Source organism: Rhea americana, unplaced genomic scaffold, assembly GCF_003343005.1.
Source record: "Rhea americana isolate MKP2758 unplaced genomic scaffold, rheAme1 scaffold_408, whole genome shotgun sequence".
Lineage (NCBI taxonomy): Eukaryota > Metazoa > Chordata > Aves > Rheiformes > Rheidae > Rhea > Rhea americana.
The window spans coordinates 105,285-124,014 of NW_028186544.1; the positions used below are offsets into that span (position 1 = coordinate 105,285).

Below are 18,730 nucleotides of genomic sequence, written 5' to 3' on the forward strand. Positions count from 1 at the left end.
AGGCAGCAGAGACAAAAACACTCATCTTCTCAGCTAAATGGTAGCTGCCCAGAGAGAGCAACAGAGCCGTGTGTCCCAGCACATGGTCTGATTCCTGCATCCCCTGTAGTAAAGCATTTTAGACTATCATCTCCTTGAAACCTCCTGCCTTGTGCAAACATGGGCTCTGCCTCCTCTTACCTGCTCTGTAACGTAGATCCCCCTGCATCATGGGCACACACACAACTCTGTTTTTAGTATGGCATCCTTCCAGGATTTGGGGAGGTTTGGTGCCTTGCATTGTATAGCAGCATTTTATTTAGAAGACGCTTTCAGTGACAGCAGCTTGGCCGCAACAAAGCCTGACTTTCATGCCTCCTTTTTCCACAGGGCAAAAGCTGCCTGGTCAGCCGCATCACAAACTTCCTAACGTCACCAAATGTGCCTCCGAGTTGCTCTGCCCAAGAGACCGGCTCCAAGGGTAAGGAGGTAGGGAAGATCTACAGCCCCTTGGCAAGTCCTAGCCTGCCAGGATGGCGCAGGGGACACCAGGCCTGACAGTGGCAAAATCCCTCCCTGGCACAGGTCGGGGCTTGCTGGTGGGAAGCCCAGGATGGATGAGCTCCACATTGCTGAGCAATGGTGTGTGGCCACTTGGTCCCTTCCCCTCCTACCTGCATAATGGTAGGAAGCTGGTTGATTTGTGGGTAGAGATGTTCGCTGCAGGTCACCACCAGGTGTTAAGCCTGCTGGTTGCACAGCCACCTCAAAGGCGGTGCAGCCTGTTGCACTCCTGAAAGGAGAAACAGAAGGACTTAACATTTTTATCTATGTCAGGATAACACTTCAAGGCTCTGGCTCATGCTCCTGCTCTACAAAACACTAGTGCTTCAGCTATTTATTTATCTGGGTGGCTATTGTTAAAATTCAGCCAGTGAAAGGTTGTGGGGAAAATGCATCCTTCCCCAGAGCCCATAGGTCCCTCTGAGCAGCAGAGAATGTGTGAGGGGTATCAGAGAGTCCCAGTGTGGCAGGAAGGCAGTTATGGTGGTCCTGAGTAAATGGGGAGTGGACACCTGAGGACACTCACAGCTATGGGTGCATATTGTGTTGCTCAGMTGAATTCCCCTAGTGCGAGGTGCAGAGAAGGGCTGTGGGGGTCCGGCGAAGAGAGACTGGTCTTATATAGCACTTTACATTTAAATGTCTCTTTCATACACTGGCAGCAAACTATGAGCTCTGCAGTGGTTCTTTTATACAACACACCTGGTTTTCCTACTTTCATGGGTTATAAAAGGGCAGATATTCAGAGAGGCACCTTTTGGCCAGACTCTTGGGGCAGTCGGGCAGGGTTTCCCTTCTCCTTGGGACACCCAGGCTGGCTGGCCCTTCAGCTGAACTCTATTGCGACATATGTATGTTGCGGGCTTCGGTGTCCAGCTCCTGACCAGGTAGCCACTTCCCAAGGCTGCAGGCATCCAGCTGGCTCTTTCAGCTGGAGCTAGGATGTCCCCATGCCCCAGCACATGCTGGCTCCTGGGAAAGGCTTTCTCCATGCTGGAAGTAGCTCCAGCAGGAGAGGAATTAGCTTCTCCAGCAACAGGCTGGGGGCTTTTTTTTTTTTTTTTTTTTTTTTTTCCCAGAAATGGCAGGTGTATGCCGGGAATCCACGTTTCAGTTCTTGCATCAATCCTGCCGGCTTCTCTGCCCTTCTTGTCTGCTTTTTCCTTCCATGTGATCTGTCACCTTTCCCTTTCTCATCTCCAAGACTGGTCTGGCTACAACACCATGGCTGGTGCATCCACAGGCATTGCAGACAWCAGAAAGAAACATCACCCTGGCAGGAAAAGTGCCAGTGACTGTCTCTGCTTAAGAAGAAACATATTTGCATCTCAGGGAGCAGAGGAGGCATGACCCACCATCGCCTCTGTAAATGCCTGGAAAAGGAAAATAAGGGTTTGGCCCCTGGTGAGGACTGTGGCTTCTTCCATGGGGAGAAGCCCCTGAAGCTGGAGATGCTGTTCAGTCCAGTCTTGGCTGTGTCTGGAGTGGGGTGGGGAGGGGAGCAGGGCTCTGTGAAGCCGGTCTGTGATGCAGGGTTGCCATCTAGTGCCGATACTGGGTCTTTCCCACTTGCAGGAGTAGAGCTCTGAAGGCTGAAATATAGCACAATTATGGGGCAAAATGAAATGCAAGAGATGAACATAGTAATCAAGCCGCCTGCATCTGTTCATCTCAGGAAGTGCTGTATTTCTCCTGAGCAGGTCTGTCTGAACTTCCAGCATGGTGGGGTACAATGGGCAGGTGTGAATAGTGAAAACTAAACTCGCCTCCCTTTTCTTTTCCCCTTTCTTTTCCCCTTTCCTTTCCTTTCCTTTCCTTTCCTTTCCTTTCCTTTCCTTTCCTTTCCTTTCTCTTTTCTTTTCCTTTCTCTTTTCCTTTCTCTTTTCCTTTCTCTTTTCCTTTCTCTTTTCCTTTCTCTTTTCCTTTCCTTTCCTTTCCTCCTTTGAGAAAATCGTGTTCACTGCAGCCATCTTCCTATTTGGGCCTTCCCACAAGAGACCTCTCTCCCCACATATAGGCAAAGGTCTAAGGGGCATGGGAAAAGATTTTTGAGTTTTCAGGGCAAAATAATTTCCTCTGGGCAAAGCCTCAAGCAACCTAATCTGGCTCTGGAATTACGCTGCTTGGGATAGAGGTGGAAGGGGGGACCTGCAGAGATGCCTTGCAGCCTGAATCTCTCTTTGATTCTCTGCTCTTTGTTCAAATACTGAAATGATTCACTATTTAAAGGCATTTATTTTATTGATAACACAAAATCAACATTTTTGGAAGCTATGGAAATGAGACCTGCAATGAAACTCTTCTTTCTGAAGATGCTGCTGGCCTCTTGGCAGTCCAGATGACATCCTCCACAGCCCCAGCTCCTGCAGCCCATGGCCATTTTGTGAAAGCACCTGCACCCTGTAGTATGGAGAAAGCTTGGCAAGCTGCAGTGCTGAAAGCTAGCAGGCAAAATCATTAAATTTCTGAAATCTCATGGCTTTGGGGAAGATCATCCTGATCCAACTATTTTAGATGCTTTGTATCAGGGACTCTGGGGTCTTAGCAGGGGTTGTGAGAGAGAAGGAATTAAATGTAGAGTCCATGGACTTGAGCTGTCTTTGCAATGTAGAACACAGACTCTTTTTATTCTTCCAAATGAACTTTTGAAGCTGTTCTTGACAGTCTCCCATGGGAAATTAAAGCTGAGACGTGTCCTCTTGCAGAGCAGAGTGCAGAGACAGTCACGGGGTCCTCTAGTGAGGACAGCATGTACAGAGACAGGCTAGCTGCTGAGAAAACGCAAGGAAAGAGTAGGATATTTCAGGCACTGCTCAGGATTGAGCTCCCTGCTCCTTCCCCCTCAGCGTGCAAGACACACTCCTTCCAGTCCCCAAGTGCCCATCTCACCACCCAGCATGGACATCTTCACAGCTCTCCCTACATGTCCTCAGAGAAGAATCCAGGCATCCGGCCCACTGTGCTAGCACTGTTCAGGTGGCTGTGTCTCTAGAAGTGTGTGAAGCTGGGCAGCCATGAGAGGACTGAAGCACAAGCACAGAGAGCGATCTTGCAGGGTGGTTGAGGCCAGGTGCAAGCATCTGATGGGAAGGATGGTACATGTATAGTAAGGTGCAGAGAAACAGCCTTGTGGATCTTTGACARCTCCAAGGAGACTCCGCTCAGACACCACCGCCTTTCCTGGATGACATTAAGCTGTGGTGGGAGGCCACCTGGCACATCAGTGCCAAATGCCAGCTGAATTTCCAAGCTGAACTGCACTAAAAATGCCTCCCCTCTCCCCTTGAGTGGTGACCTRCATTTGATACTTGGATAGTTCCTTCTCCTCTGGGCTGCTGGCAGCTGCTGGCCTAGGAATAACKTACAGGCCTGGTCACCCTCTCCTCCACACACGGCTCTTTCCCCTGGCTGCATCCCCTTCCCATGTCTGAATCCTTGTCCATCAGGAGCAGATGATTCCCACTCCCGCCACCCGTAAATGCTGTGGTTAGGACCTGACTCTCGCGTGCTGCATCTGTGGGTGGGATTTCTGAATTCAGAGGGGTGCTGGTGATTTACAGTGTCACTGCTCTAATTGTGTCCTCTGCTAAGCCGAATCCTGAGTCTAGTAGCGTTGGGTCTGGAAAAATCCCTTGCTTTTGGGAGAACTGTGCTGGAGTGGGTTAACCCTGCCCAGTCCTTCCCCATCCCTGTGTCCTCTGATTCTGGGCCGAGACAGYCCTGCCCTGCTCTGAGACAAACCCCAGCTGTGCAGGGCCAAAGGAGAGGCACTTTCCTTAATCCTACAGTATCCCCGGAGGTCAGGTGGCAGCATTTTGCTAGCAACTGTGTTGAAATGACCTTTTTAATTCCTAGAGGAAAAAAATCCCTCCCCCACAACATTTGCTCTTTACAAATGACTGCCCTGGATTCACACGAGGCATGTTAATGCCACGCAGATGAGCAGAGCCCACTGCAGAGACTGGGAGAGGAGTGGGTCCAGGATTTTAGCAGCAGGTTTTCCTAGCAAAGGGCTGTTCTATGTGCCCGCAGAGCTGACAGCTCTGGAAAGCACCTCACCTCTCTTTCAGTCTGGGCAATTTTGTAGGAGGCTTGCATAAATGTGGCTTGAGTTTTGGTGAGGATGTTTTTTTGTCCTTAATGAAAAATCCTCATGGCATGCTCTCTTTATACACCTTGCTTGTCTGGACAGCTCTGTGACTCAGTTTCCCCATATGGTAAATGTGCTCCTCCAAGGGATTTAGGGGACCCTTACAAACATGCTCAGTTCCTCAATTAGAGCCTTGGAAAGTGCTGCCAGCAAGGATCCCATCTCTGTTCACAGTGAAGCCAGTGGGAAGGCAGTTGGCTCTGCCATTTGAAGGGTTGCTGRTGGGATAACACCAGCTGGCATGGCTCCATACACAGACTGAGCACCAAGGCCCAATAAAGTCCAACAGAGTCCAGGCTCCAGCTAGCAAAGCAGCCTTATTTTGCACTCAGTGTAGATGGAATCAGAAGGTACCRATCCCTGTTTTTGCGAGCAGGCAGCAGGATCAGAGATATGCAAAAGGGGTGCAGGGAGCACACACAGCATGAGCCTTCGCTTAATCTCCTTCCTTGGTCCAGGCAGCAGTCTCCAGTTTGTGCATTCCCAGGATCCCAGGCCCTGTCCGGATGTTTAGTGTCCATGGACATACATGAGCCCTTTGGAGCCCAAGCAGATTTTTGGCTTCTGCAGCACGTGGTGGGAGCAAGTTCCTCTGTCACCAGCTGCAGTGTGAAAAAGCAGTTTTGTATGCAGAGAAACCCCATGCTCTGCTGTCTGGTTTTTACAATCACTGCTCTTGCCTAGATGCACAGAGAGAGCTGGGTTAGGAGCACCTCTGGAGGTCTCTAGTCCAGCCCTTGGGCTAACGTCAAAACAAGGGCWGGTTGCTCAAGGTGAGTGACCAAATGGGTTCTGATTAAATCAAGAGCTGCTGCTTCTCTGTGAATTTTCTGAGCCCTTTCTCCAAGCTGACTTTGTACCTGGCCCTGCTCTGCCTTACATTCAGTGCATGATGGAGGACAGGTGAGTGAGGTACCCAAAGCTGCCTATTTTTATTGCACATCCTTTGGTGGTTGTGGTCCTGGTGGAGTCACTGATAGCTCAGCCCTAGTACTGTACCCTTTGCATCTACTAATTCAGTTATGGTCTGGCTTTCCAAGCAAGTCCTATTGTCTTTGTTCTCCCTCCTTTTGTTTTTTATCTTCCTTTGATCCAACTGCTTAGCTCATTCCTGCAGACCCCTCCATGGAGCAAACATCAGCCCTGAGWGACACTGCTTTGCAGCCAGACAGCTCTCAGTCCCTGTAACGCAGTCTTTGGTGGTGGTCCGGCATGATGGTGTAGCTGATGCTGTGCCATGCAGAAGCGTATCAGGCCTCGGCCAGGACTTTACCAACCTCCATAGTTACTCTGGCTAGTTAGTTGCTAGACTATCGGGTGCCTGTGTTACTCCTTCAGGGAACTAGGGTGCAAACCATAGCTGAATGCTATATGTCCCAATCCATATGGTCTCAACTCAGCCCTTGCTCTTATCCTCTGGATTGCAGCCTTCTTTCAAGTGATTATGAGAGCTAAAATGCGTGTTGTCAGCAGCTCTCCCTGATACTGCTAGAAAACACACCAGAGTTTTGGGAGTAAAACAGACAATATTTGGCAAGTTGTTTTTCTTTTGCAAGCAGGCAGCAGTAATTTTGTCAGCCCTTAAGCAAGAAAAGAGGGACAACGATAAAGAAAGGATGGATGGGAAAAAAAAAAGACAGAAAACTAGAGAAGGGTAGCAAATTTGCTGACTTCCTTGTTCTCATTTTCCCCCAGAGCAGAATGAAAATGAACCAGGGGGTTCTGTTTCTTGCAAATGACTCAGAGATCAGGGCTGGGCTATGTGTCCAAATCCAGGCTCAAGGAGCCTTCTGTCACTGTGCTCTCCACTGCAAAGCCACACCAGCACAAGCTTGGACATCCTACAGTGCCAAAACCCCTGTTGATCTTCAGGCTGATTTTTGCTCTCAGGTATTTCGGAAATAAATGCCTCCCAATTCTTCTCAGAAGTGCGTATCTACTGGTGTAAGGTGGGTCTGGCTGTAGGTGATAAAGCTACATGCTGTGTCCACTAGGACAGTGATCTGCCAGTGACTTTTTCCAGCTAGAGCTCAGCTCTACTAATGCCTTGACTAGGTTTTATTAGAGCTGGTACTTAACTGTGGTTTGAAATCAGCTTGTTACGTCACTCCTAATCCTTTTAGTAATTTCCATGATTTGGAGAGTGCATCAGCACGTTTGACTCTCCAAATCCCCTCCAAATGACCCAAAATAGCCTGGTCTAATGGACCTAATCCTTGTCCTTCCATAAAGGCAAAAAAGGATTTTGGATTCCTTTGTATACTGTACTTTTTATCCAGGGGGCTGTTCCTAATGCTTCTTAATCCCACCAAGGATTTCTCAAGTACAGCAAAACCGCCTGAGATATGGGCTGAAGAATGCTTTGGAAGTTTTAAAAACTTGCCAGATGTGATTCTCCCCAAGTAGAAAAGCATCTGCCTTATCTCCCTATGTAAGATATATATTGCTTAGCTCGCTGTGACCTAGAAGCAGCATTTGCTTGTCTCAAAACAAGAAACAGTGAGRGCTCCACCAGCTCTGCTGGGAACTCAGTTGCCTGTTGTGAGGCACAAGACCCCAGAGCCTCCTCTTACAGCCTTGGTAGCATAAATGTTTGTGCTTCAGCTGTAGTATCTCATGATCGCTGCCCTGCAGGCCATGGCAGTCGGGTCCCTCTGGAAGAAACTGAAAGCTGGTGGCAGGTAGGGTTGCCAGAAAGAAGAGCAGAGCATGGCAGCCATCCCCAAATCACTTTGCTCAGTCTTCCACCGTGGTGCAGGTGGCTGGTCCCAGGTGCTTGTGATGAGCTAAGCTGTTCTCAGTTCTGGGCTTTGCCTCGCACCTGTCTGCTCATTGCCATTTGGCCAACCTTCAACTCCTCTGCAGACCTCTTGACTTGCTTTCAAGAGCCCTAGTTTCCTGTTATCATCTTGATCTAGCCACACATATGCTGTTTTCATCTGTTCCCCCAGGTGAAAAATAGGACTCTGTGGGCCAAGCAGAGACAGGCCATGTGATGTGATTACCAGGTTTTTGGTGCAGGCATTTGGAACCCATAGGATAACTGTTACCATGATCTGGCATTGGAGTGCATTTCCTCGGCTGGCAGTTCACTAAACAGAAAGAAATAGTATGGAAACCATGATACAAAATTTTTCCTTTGGAGCAAGAGGAGGAGAAAGCTGAGGATCGTTTCAGAACAGCCTGCAGAAATGCCCTTCACCACAGCGTGTTCTTCTCCTTTAACTTCCAGGTAAAAAGAGATTAACAGTGGTCAGGAATCAGATTTTCTTAAGGAGCTCCTGGCCTTGCTGAGTATCAGCAGGTCAAGGGATGCAGCATGTCCAATATGCTGACAGTGACTGTGACATTTTGAGGCCCATAAGGAGTAARAGCCCAATGCCTAGCATTGCTTCTATTTCACAGAAAGAAAGCTTTTTTCTGAAACCATCACACCACCATCAGTTTTTGTTTAAAGAAGGGGAAAAAGCCAATCACTGAGCTTCCCCCTTGCCAACTGATTTGTCCTCTAAAAGATTAGTTCCCTTGCCTGGTTTATAGGAGRATTTGAGGCCGCTCCATCTGCTCATGTCTAGCAGGTCACTACAAGCCGGTGCACTGTGCCTCCCAGGAAGAGCAGCAGCCACTGTCTGCAGGGCCCAGATCGCAATGTGCTTGCACACACGCACCTGGGCTCCATGGCTGCATTTCCTCCCTGTTACTGTGCTGCTTGTGTCAGTGGTGGGCTAGGACCCACCACGGCTTGCTCTCTCCCTGCTGCTGGAATCAGTCCTGATGCTGGTGGTGGTATGTCCTCCCAAGCGCTTGGTCCATTTTCCCCGTTGCTTTCCCAGTTAGAGACAGACCATGCTGTTTTACTGGCCTRTGTCTCTCCTTCCTGGACTCACTCAGTACTTCTTTGGCACTGGGAAAGTGAAGGGCAGCGCAGCCCAGTCCCTCTGTGCTTATGCCAGCAGTAGCTGACGGCAGCGCCTGTTGTTTAGCTGTCAAGTTGGGGCAGACCCCCAGGCACAGACTGTGAGGTCCTCCCAAACCTGGCCCCTTGGCACTGGCTCTGCTGTCCCCAGCAGGATGTTCCCACACTCCAGGTGTAGCTGCAGGTGGGTTTGCATCCAGCTTCCCCCAAAAGTGTGGCTTGGCAGGGGAGAATGCAGCTCCCCTCAGGGGCTGCAAGCATGTACTTCTTGCACAGGTCATCAGCATTTATGAGCTCCACCACCATCCCCAGGGCTGGCTCTGCTTTCCTCCTGCACTCTCTCTGCTCTCGCTGAGGCCTGCCAGCCCCTTTCTGGTCCCAGGACATCCCTTGTCATGCTTTGCCATGCCGCAAGCCACCCCAACAGCCGCTCACGTGGCCCCAGGCAGCCAGCACTCCTGAGGAGCCAGGGCTCAGGAAGAATCAAAGTGACAAGCAAAGCCTTCGCTGAAGGACAGGAAGTGAAAGCTCAGTGGAGGAAAGCCAGCAGCCACAATCTATTTCAGGTACTCAGTGAAAAGCCCTTCCTGAGCTCACACAGTGGAAGACTGCACACATCCCAGTGATGTTCTGTGATAAGCACTGTGGTGGCCCTGCATGTGGCTCATGCACAAAGGCCTTCACAGARGCTATGTCTCACCTCCTGTTCTCCACTGACTGAAGCTCGGTAGGGCTCTGGATCATGACCTCAGGTTTGCTGTGCACCCATATGGTTTTGGACCTGCAGACATACCTCCTCTCCAAGGACATCACCTTCACTTTGTGCACACCTCCTGCACTGTGCACCAGAATGGGATATCTCCTTGGCCCTGAGCATGATCTCCTGCTTGCTGGCTGCAGGTGGGCATTTTTCTGGCTAATGTCCTAAAGGGACAGGATGTAACACAGTAACATCCATCATGCCTGCACTGAGGGACCAAAGCACAAACAAAATGCCAGATCAAAGTGATCCCAGGGAAAACATGTCTTTTGGAAGGCTGCTTCCAGGCTTACTCTCTGCAATGGTTTCAGAGCTCTATTAAACCAGACCTGCTCCAGTTTGTGCATGATGCATGCTTTGCCATGGCAGTTAGAGACCACAGAAAGTAAATAGGGCTATTTGTGGAGCTCTAACTTGATGAGATGTGACCCACTCCAAAAGAAGGAGCARATTCTGCAGGCTGTGCTCACATGGCAGGGCAGCCACATTGTAAGGAAAGAGGCTGAAAAGTTGGGGGTGTGTGGATAAAAGCATCTCTGTCTTATAGATAGGGGTTCAAATATCTTACCTTGTTGAAAGGTGCATTCAGGAGATGATTGTCCTGAGCAATGCAGGGAAAGGGTATTCTTGGCTACATGTTTAGAAAGACAGCAAACAATCCCACACCTATATGGATAAAAATCCTGATAGTGATGTTTTATATCCTAGATTTACCACGAGTGTTTGTTTGTTGATGGATTTGATGAAAACTATACAAAGAACTAACAAAGATGGCAATGTTTTTAAGCTTGTGTTAGCTGATAGAAAGCATTGCAGATGCTAGAGGATACCCACCAAGCTGGGAAAGGCTAAGAGAGAGGATTCCCCTGGAAAAAAAAAACAGTCTTTGGTAAAGTAGGCACTTTACCAAAGATGAGTGGAGGAGAGGCTTAAGAAAGGGAAGTACCTTCACAGGGCATGAAAGAAATGGGCTTTCCCAAACAGGCCCACGATGGGTCTGCAAGAATTTTGGGCATAAATTTGGCAGGGGGAGTTATTAGCCAACATTCGCAAATGTTTAAACATCAGTGTATTCTGGAGCTCTTGCTGAGAGAAATGATACCAGAGAAAAAGGACACCCCCTCTTTGTGCTCTGCTCTGTCAATCCCATCTCATCACCAGATGCTGTTTAAGGTGCTAGCTAATAAAGAGGCTGGAGGTAAGTTAAAAAAGAGCTAACAACCCGTGAGCTTACAGAGAGTGGATTTATACAGCCTGACTGAACTAGGTTTGTGGAAGCGGCAGGGGCAGAGGAGGAGGGAGCGGGCTCTGGGGTGATGCTGGGGGTTGGACTTCTCAACACACCTCTGTTRGCCCCCGTGGCACAGAGATGGAGGCGTGCCGAACACCAGTCTGCTCCTGCACTGCTCTGGCAGCAGTCCCAGCCCAGCCCGCAGTGCRGATTGGCCAAGGTTGCTGGACAGGGTTGGTGCTGAAGGGCATGCCGGTGCCAGCAAGTACTTAGGGACATGAGAGCCTTTCCCTGTGCTCAGACCTGAGCTGAGGTGGGGGCGGAGGGGGTCTTGGAGGCTCTTGCACCCAAACTGCTCAAAAGAGCTGGATGCATGAGTCCCCTGGGCTGAGTGGGCCCTGGGAATGCTCTCTCCTGGTGCCATTGCCTTTTCAGAAGGCATATGACTGCTTTGCATCYCCACCAGTCTCCCCATAAGAACGCTCCCAATGCATTCCTGGGGTAGCTTGCACAAAGCACTGTTTTCTCTTTCAGCTCAGTAATGTGGCAGAAAATTGCAGCGGGGAGTTCCTGGCAGGGGGATGCAGTGATGAGATGCTGAGCTAGCTAGCTGATAGCTTTGCATCCCTCTGCCCCGGCCCGCTTACCCACTTCGCTGCAGAGCCTGGGGGGAGGCTGAGTTTCTGTTCCCCCATGTCCATTCGCCTTGCAGTGCTATTTCCRACAGGAATACTGATGGAGACTACAAGGTGTCAGCTTGGAAATCTTTTAACTTTACTTCATCTCCCCAAATGGACAATGTCTCCGTTCATTAGGTACCCACCCAGGGGGCAGATGTCAGCTCTGCTCATGTAGCTCATGGCTTTTCTTAGCTTATCTCTGCATAGACTCTGATGGCTTCAGAGTGCTCATTTCCTATCATGTCATGCTGATTTCTCTGTGTGGGGCTACCCTTTCTCCTTTTCTTGCAGCAGCATATTTACAGAAGAAGCTCACCTACATGCCCCATACATTTGGCTCCCCATATTTCCATCTTGAGGAACTGGGTTTTGAAGGGTGTTTCATGAAAAGACTGGAAAAAAAATGGGTAGTGGTGGTGCGCATGCACCTGAATGTGTGCAGCCCTTGAATACGTTTTCCTCAGCCAGGCGGTGCCTGGGAGGAGAAACCATCACTGAAGTCTGTCCTTTGAGGCTGATTCGTTCTGACAGCTTTTTCACTGGGACATTAAAATCATTGCCTCTGTCTGTGTAAAACATACAGTAAGTCGAATGATGGGAACACAGGTCAGGAAAGGATTGTTCTATCTCTTTTGCGATGAGCAGTGTCACTAAAAACCCAAAGAGCAAAACAAAACAGATCCCACCAGCCCAGTGCACAGGAGCTGCTGCACCTCATCTTAACTGGAGCATGGCGTGGGGTCCCGTCCAACCCAGAGGGGAAGCTGGCAGCCTGAGAGAGCAACACAGATGGAGCTGTCTCACAGAGATTCCCATCTGTAACATCTGCAAAATGTATTATAGCTCATGAATTTGGTAATATGGAGGAAGAACACCCCTTCTTTTCCAGTGCATCCGTTGCAAGCTGCAGTGCATGCTCTCCTTCAGATAAATAAAAAAGCTTGTGTTTTCCTTGTGGACTTGCAGTAAAGTAAGAGGGTACCCATGAGCTGCTAGAGCTCCCTGCAGAGAGAGTTCTTCCTTTGGAGGAACTCTAACCCCTTGTGGGAGGCCTGAGTTTCCCTTAATTCCCAAACTCCATGCATAGGACCAAGCAAGCTCCATTAGAGGTATAAAAAGCCAAATGCTCACAAGTGAGGATAGGCTAAAATCAAATTTGACTGGCTGATTTTATCTGGGGCACCTGTGCAGGCAGGTGGAAATGCAGTCTTTAAATATAGGGGCACAGGTTGTTTTTCTTTTTTTTTTTTTTTTTTTTTTTTTTTTTGAGCCTTTTTTAGTCTTTTTGTTTGCAGGAAAGGCAAGCTGGGTGCTGGAGCAGGCTTTTCGTACTGCTTCCCCACAGCAGAGATATGTGAAATGAGGTAAGGGGCATCAGAAGGTCTGCTGGTACTTGGGGTRCTGGAGTTGTGGTATGGGGTAGCTTGACAGGGTCTTGCAAGGAGGGTGCTTCTGCCTCTCTAGCCCTAAGTAAGTGCAGCAATGGGGAAACTCTGGGTAGGCAGGATCACTTGAAATCCTTTTTTTGCTTGAGCAAGCTTTCTTTCGAGAGCTATTTAAAGTGCCTCCCTGTGTGATCCTATGGCTTCAACCAGAGGCACACCAGCCATTGCTGAGCTGAGCAGCCAGGGCATGCATGAGCCTGGATGATGCCCTGTGTGGTGTAGGAGCCTGCTGTGAGGCTAAGCAGGAAGCTATGGTGCTCTTTTTAGTGCATCACTAAGCAATGGTGCTGTGCGCTGCTTCCCCCACCCTGATGTTAAAGCTGGTATATATGGTATGTCATTTGTTTTCTTGTTCAGATAAGTTTGCCCTTCAGTCTGCCTATGGGGGCTGACAGACTTGCCTCTGTGTGCAGGTGCTGGATATATGGGGAGGTTGCAGCCTTTTACAGAGACAGGAGGGGAAATGGGGATAGTGAAAGGGAAGAGGGAGTTCAAACCCTGCCTGGCTGCATGATGCAGTGATGGTGGAGTGATAAGTTGTGCCAGTGGAAGGGGAAAGTTTTAATGCAGGAGGGAAGCAGCTCCTGGCCTTCTGTACTCATGCTCTAGGACGCAGCAAAGGGCCCTAGTGCTGTAGAGAGAACAAGGCAAACCTCTTGCTTTTGCCCTGAAGCTACCCAGCACATACAGCCTCTCACAGCCTGGCCTGCTCTCCTCTGCTTGTTGTACTGGGTGGGCTGATGCCCAGGGTGGGTGTGCTGCCTGCAGGGACCATGCTCTTGGCTTGGGTATAACTCTTGTGGTAGAAGGCTGGTGATGGTGAAGGATCAGCTGCTGGTACTCATTGCTCCCTCTCATCCTTAAGTCGAGGCCAGGTAGGCCTCTTATCCAACTCTTTTTAGTAGGGAAGAAACCTTTCCCTGCCATCTTCTAGATTCATCTGTGYGTAAAATCTAGCAAGAAAAGCTAAAGCTTCAACCCTTATTCGCATGTTGCAAAGCTGCAGTAGTTATACTGTGTTGGTGGAGCTTCTGATGCCTCTTAGGAACTGAAACTCCTSAGTGCCTACATAGTTATTTTTAAACAATAACTTTCCCAGGTTTGTCTGCACTATTCCCAAGTGAGGCTGAAAGCCAATGTTGTGGTACTCCAGGTGGATGTGGCCTCCACCCATTGCCCCAAAGCATACAGGCCTGAGGTACTTTTGAAAAGCCCCCAAACAGTGTCTGATGTAGCTTTGACTTCCAGATGACACTTTGGATGCCTGCAAATGTCCTCAGAAGCATCACTTACTGTCTCTATTCCAGCCAGAATGGAAGCAGGAGAGCTGTCACAGCCTCAAAGGCTGCCTCACAGAAACATGCACAGGACCAGCTCACGCGTGGAAATACCTGTCAGTGCACCTCAAATTAGCTACATGCACAAGGAGGGGTAAGCAGCAGCTCTTGTCTCAGATCCATTCAAGTGGATGATGTCTGAAGGCTCATTCTTCCTGGGGAAAAGAGCAGTTGTGACTCCTCAGTGAAGCAGGGTTTTTGCCTTGCCCATAAAATTGTGGTTTTTGCTGTTTTGTGTGTTCCAGTAAGACCCAGTTTCAGCTCTTTATGTCAGGATGAAGAGCTTGTTTTCTAAGAATTTGCAATGAGCCCAGTTGTTGTGTGAATATGTAGACTCTGGTCTTTATATTTTAACAACAGGTCAGACAGGATTTTTGTTTCCCCTGAACTTAATGGAATAGCATGGACTCATCAGGCTGCCTTCAAAAGCTACTGAAGGCTTTCACATAATATACCCTAGAATGAAAATCCCAAGGTATTCCTTGTGCCTGTCCATGGCCCAGTTTAGCATGCATGGTGATCAGCATATTATAACTTTGYCTTCTATTGAAGCAACGTGTTCAAACCCATCTTTAAAGAATACTTGGTCACATCAATATGATTTTTCCCTTAACCATGCAAGACCAAATCTTGCAAAATTTTCAATAGATTAAAGTGATTTGGCCAAGTCCTTCAGCATGTACAGGATGCTTCAAACAAGGAAACAGGCCTGCTGAGCTCCATGGGAGTCAGTCTGTGCTTTTTTAGGCTGTGCCTACTGAGAAGTACCTTCCTATGTTGGATCTGTGCTGCTCAGGATAGCAGTCAGTCATAAGTTTCAGTTGGTGCTTCTCTGGGCAGAGTTAAGGACATGAAAATGTTTGTCTACTCTGCCTTTTTCTGGAGAACACTGCTCTGAGGGACTCGCTGTGTCAATGCTGCAGCATCTCCTACTCCTGTCTACTGATGCATGCAGTGGGATTAATCACCTCTTCATATGCTTTTATCTGGGAGTAATAGAGATGTGATTTTTGTRGAGACATGAACATCTTTGCCACTACATGGTTCATAAAGGAATCCTATCTGTATCCATCCTGAGTGACTCCACTTGAATACTGTTCAGGAGGTCAGGGATATCTAATGTTTATTATTCGAATTAACTTTCATGGGAAATAGCTGAATCAAGAGATGATTGTCCTCAAAACCATCCTATTAATGGAGATGGGAGGGTGAAGGGTTAGGGAATGAGGCAGGCGGAGATTAATACACTGTTAGTTTATTCTGGGTTTATATCAAAATTGGCCTGAGCATCCTGGAGCAGAGAAGCAGTTCTAGAGGCAGAGCACGGGAGAGGATGACTTTCCTCTGCCCTCCTTTGTAGGGTGTAGCCACCACACGCAGCTGAATGTTAATCTTGGAGACAGAGGCTGAATTTGGGAATGGTACCTGTGTACTTAATAAATGAGAGCTAATGGGTAAGCTGGCAATGAAGGAAGGGAGCATTGCTTTCCATCTCCTCTCTTGTATGAGGAAAGAGTAAAAGTAGAAAAAGTAGGTTTTGTGTTCCTGTTTTTGTTGTTTTCCTCCAATCTCCCTGCCTCACACTTGCAAGTCAGAGCTGAGTTGTGCRTAGAGTAGAAATGAGCAGGCTGAAGTGAGACAGTTTCTGCCRTGTCCCCTGCTTTCTTCAGTTTTTCTCATGAGACCCTTCTTTCCTGGGTGCTGCAAAAAGTCAGATGCAATAGTTTTAACACCTTTGTACCCCAGAGCAGATGGATTAGTCCATCCAAAACTGAGCCCTTCAGTGAGTGCTGCTTGCATCTCTGCAGCTTGTTTGTCTGTGTGCCCATAATGTGGTGCTCAGGAGGGCAGTGCTGGGTGGCAGGGTGCTGCATGCTATGTAGGATGTGACCTTGGGGCTGGGAGAGAGGAGTTGTAGAGCTGGTTGAGAGTTGGTGCAGGGCACTGAGGGGGTGGTGGCCCAGTGCAGGCAGTGGAAAGTACAAGTCAGGTTTCTTTGAAGCCTCTCTTCTCCTGCAGGTTGAATCCTTATCTTAGCTTCCTCCTTTGCATGTGTTTTGATGAAGCTCTGATAAGGTTGGGAGTGATCCTGGAGAGGGATGTGGTGTGGACTGGTGCAGGAGGTGGTCTTGGGCTGCAGTGTGCTGCTCACAGCTGTTCTTGTTGGCTCTGAAACACAGAGGAAAACTCAAAACTTTATCTTTCTGTGCTGAAGTTTCAGCCAATTAGAGGAKCATGTGGTGCCCCTGCTCTGATATGCTTAAGAAAAGTCAGTAGCTGAAGGAAGGTTGCTAAAAGGAGGTAGAGATGCCCCTGAGGGTCTATGACCATGGTAGAAATATATAAATTTGACTTAAGAAAGATGGAGGATAGATGTTTAAGACTCGGTGGGTTTCTTCTTTTTCTCAATAGGTCAACTGATGACCAGCAATTTGTTCTGACTGGCAAAATTACCAAAATTACCCTAAATCCACTGACTTGAGGCTGTTTTCCCTTCAACAGACCCTGGCTGCTTGTTTGCTTCCCCCAAGTTGTCCCTTCCCTGGCCCTCCCAGAGACCTGGCCACGGTGGTGGGATGCCTGTCAGCTGCAGGTCACCCTGCCTGTGCGAGGGAGAGGGCAGTTCACCAGGCCCACACCAGGRTGCTGAGGTCTCGCTCGCTCTTCCAGGTTTTCTCCCATCATCTCCACCACTGACCCCAGAACCCTCTGTCCCCATTGGCCTCCCTGCTCTGCTGCCACCTGCTCCTCCAAGGGTGAGCCTGCAGTTATCTGGACAGAGGCTGGAAAGACACCATAAATCAGGCAGAAAAAGATGCTGTGCTGGCGACCTACTTTGCCAAGAGCAAGGGTTGCATACCCCAGGCAAAAGCCAGGAGACCTTCTTGGCCCTTGACTACACAYGCAGGGTGCCTTCTCCCTGGGAGAGGCTTGGGAGAGAGTAAATATTTGCTGCCAGCTGCAAGGAAATGTATTTGGAAACTCTCCCATTCCCCATCACATTGCTGTGCATTCTCAGTGGGTTGGAAAGTTCCTTTCCATTTTTTGGTGATTTGTTTTTGTTTGGATTTCTCCCCCCTCCCCCCATCTCCTGGCAGTCTGCGGGGGGGGGGGGGGAGGTGTTCCAATATTTTGACATTTTGTTTGTGGAATTTCAAATTTAGTTTAGTTATTTAGGCTCACAAGGTAGCAGTGGTTTGCATTACACATAGAGATTGATTACAAGTGGAAGTCCTCATGGTCTATCCTGGGACTTTTTCTGTTTGCATATGACACCAACTGGGGATGTAGTCCTTTACTGGAAGGCAGGGTTGCTGTTCAGGGGGACCTAGATAATGGGATATCAGGGTGGAAAGAAAAAAAAATAAAAACCAAAAAACACTGTGAGGGCAGTGAAGCGTGAAGCCCAGGCTGTCCACAGAAGTTTTGCAGTCTCTGTCCCTGGAGRTTTTTTCAASGTCCAACTGGATAAAGCCCTGAGCAATCTGGTCTGATTTCAGAGCTGACCCTGCTCTGAGCAGCACGTTGGACCAGAGACTTCCTGAGGTCCTTTCGAAGCTTGGGAGTCCTGGGGGCTCCCTTCCCACCATCAGACTCTTTCCCATGGCAGCTGCATTAGCATCTCACATTCAGTTTATTGAAAACAAATCTGGGAACCTTGGATATTTCTGTAGCTCCTTACACCAGTGGTGGTTCAGTCTTTGGAAATAAAATGCTTGCACTTAAAAAGCATAAGCTGCCATGACATGTTAAGAGAAGTGCTAAGTCCAAGCAGTGAGCAAGGACTGCAGCTCTCCCATCCTGATGCTCAAAGGAAGTTTTGGGTAATGGAGAGGTTTTTTTCTGCCCTCTGGCATACAGCTTATTAGCATCCCAGGCTGCTTGATTGATTTTATTGATGGATAATGCATGCCCCAGTTAACTTACCAGGAGCAGCAGCAAAAATAAAGGGATAAAAATAACCCAGCACCCAAGTAACAGGAATGTGCTGGATTATTTCCATTGCCTTTGTAATCTGATGTCTGGACAAAGCAGAGCCACGGTTTGTGCTCTGTTTCTCCCTATGGGTGCAGTTCTTTGCAGCCACACCACCTGGCTGTGGGTTATCGGGGGGGAGGGGTCACTAGGGTCATGTCCCATACGTCCCAATGTTACCAGTCAATGTGGTGGCATTTTGATGACAAAGAAATCAATCCCAAATATATGGGGCTTACATATTGGGTTTTTTTAGTCAGCTGAAAGGCTGTTGTGGAGAACAGCTGACAACAGAAGATGGATCCAGTGGGCTCAGTAGTGAAATATCAATAACACCTGGATTCTGACTAGCGATATACAAATTATATTTTAGCCCTCTAAAAGAAGAAAATAAAATCCTCAAGCCATTTTATTCTTCTCTCAGATATCTGCTTCATGGGGGAGTTTCTAAGCAGCTGTCACACTGCTGGGAAGGGTGTTTGAGCTAAGCCCCAGCTCCATTAGCAGCAACCCTCCAAGAAACCCATTCTGTGAAGGTGATTTTTGCCTGCAGAGTTAGAGGAACTGAGCTGGCAATGCTGTTCTGGACTGTTTAAAGGGGTTATGCTACCTAGAACTGCTTGGAATTTGCCTCCAGCAAAAGAGCAGGGGCTGAGAAATGTTGCAAGTGATCAACAATCAGCCTTCAACTCC

General features: G+C 48.6%; 1 protein-coding gene across 3 annotated transcripts in view; it reads left to right on the forward strand.

Annotated features, from left to right (window-relative positions):
• The window catches only part of PCBP3 (poly(rC) binding protein 3), a 93,693-nt gene that overhangs the window by 9,408 nt on the left and 65,555 nt on the right, over nucleotides 1-18,730 (forward strand). For all 3 annotated transcript variants that reach the window (XM_085314569.1, XM_085314567.1, XM_085314568.1), the window contains exon 2: nucleotides 370-468. In XM_085314569.1, the coding sequence (XP_085170695.1) occupies nucleotides 419-468 (50 nt within the window). In that variant the 5' untranslated portion in view covers nucleotides 370-418. The remainder of the gene's footprint in view (nucleotides 1-369; nucleotides 469-18,730) is intronic.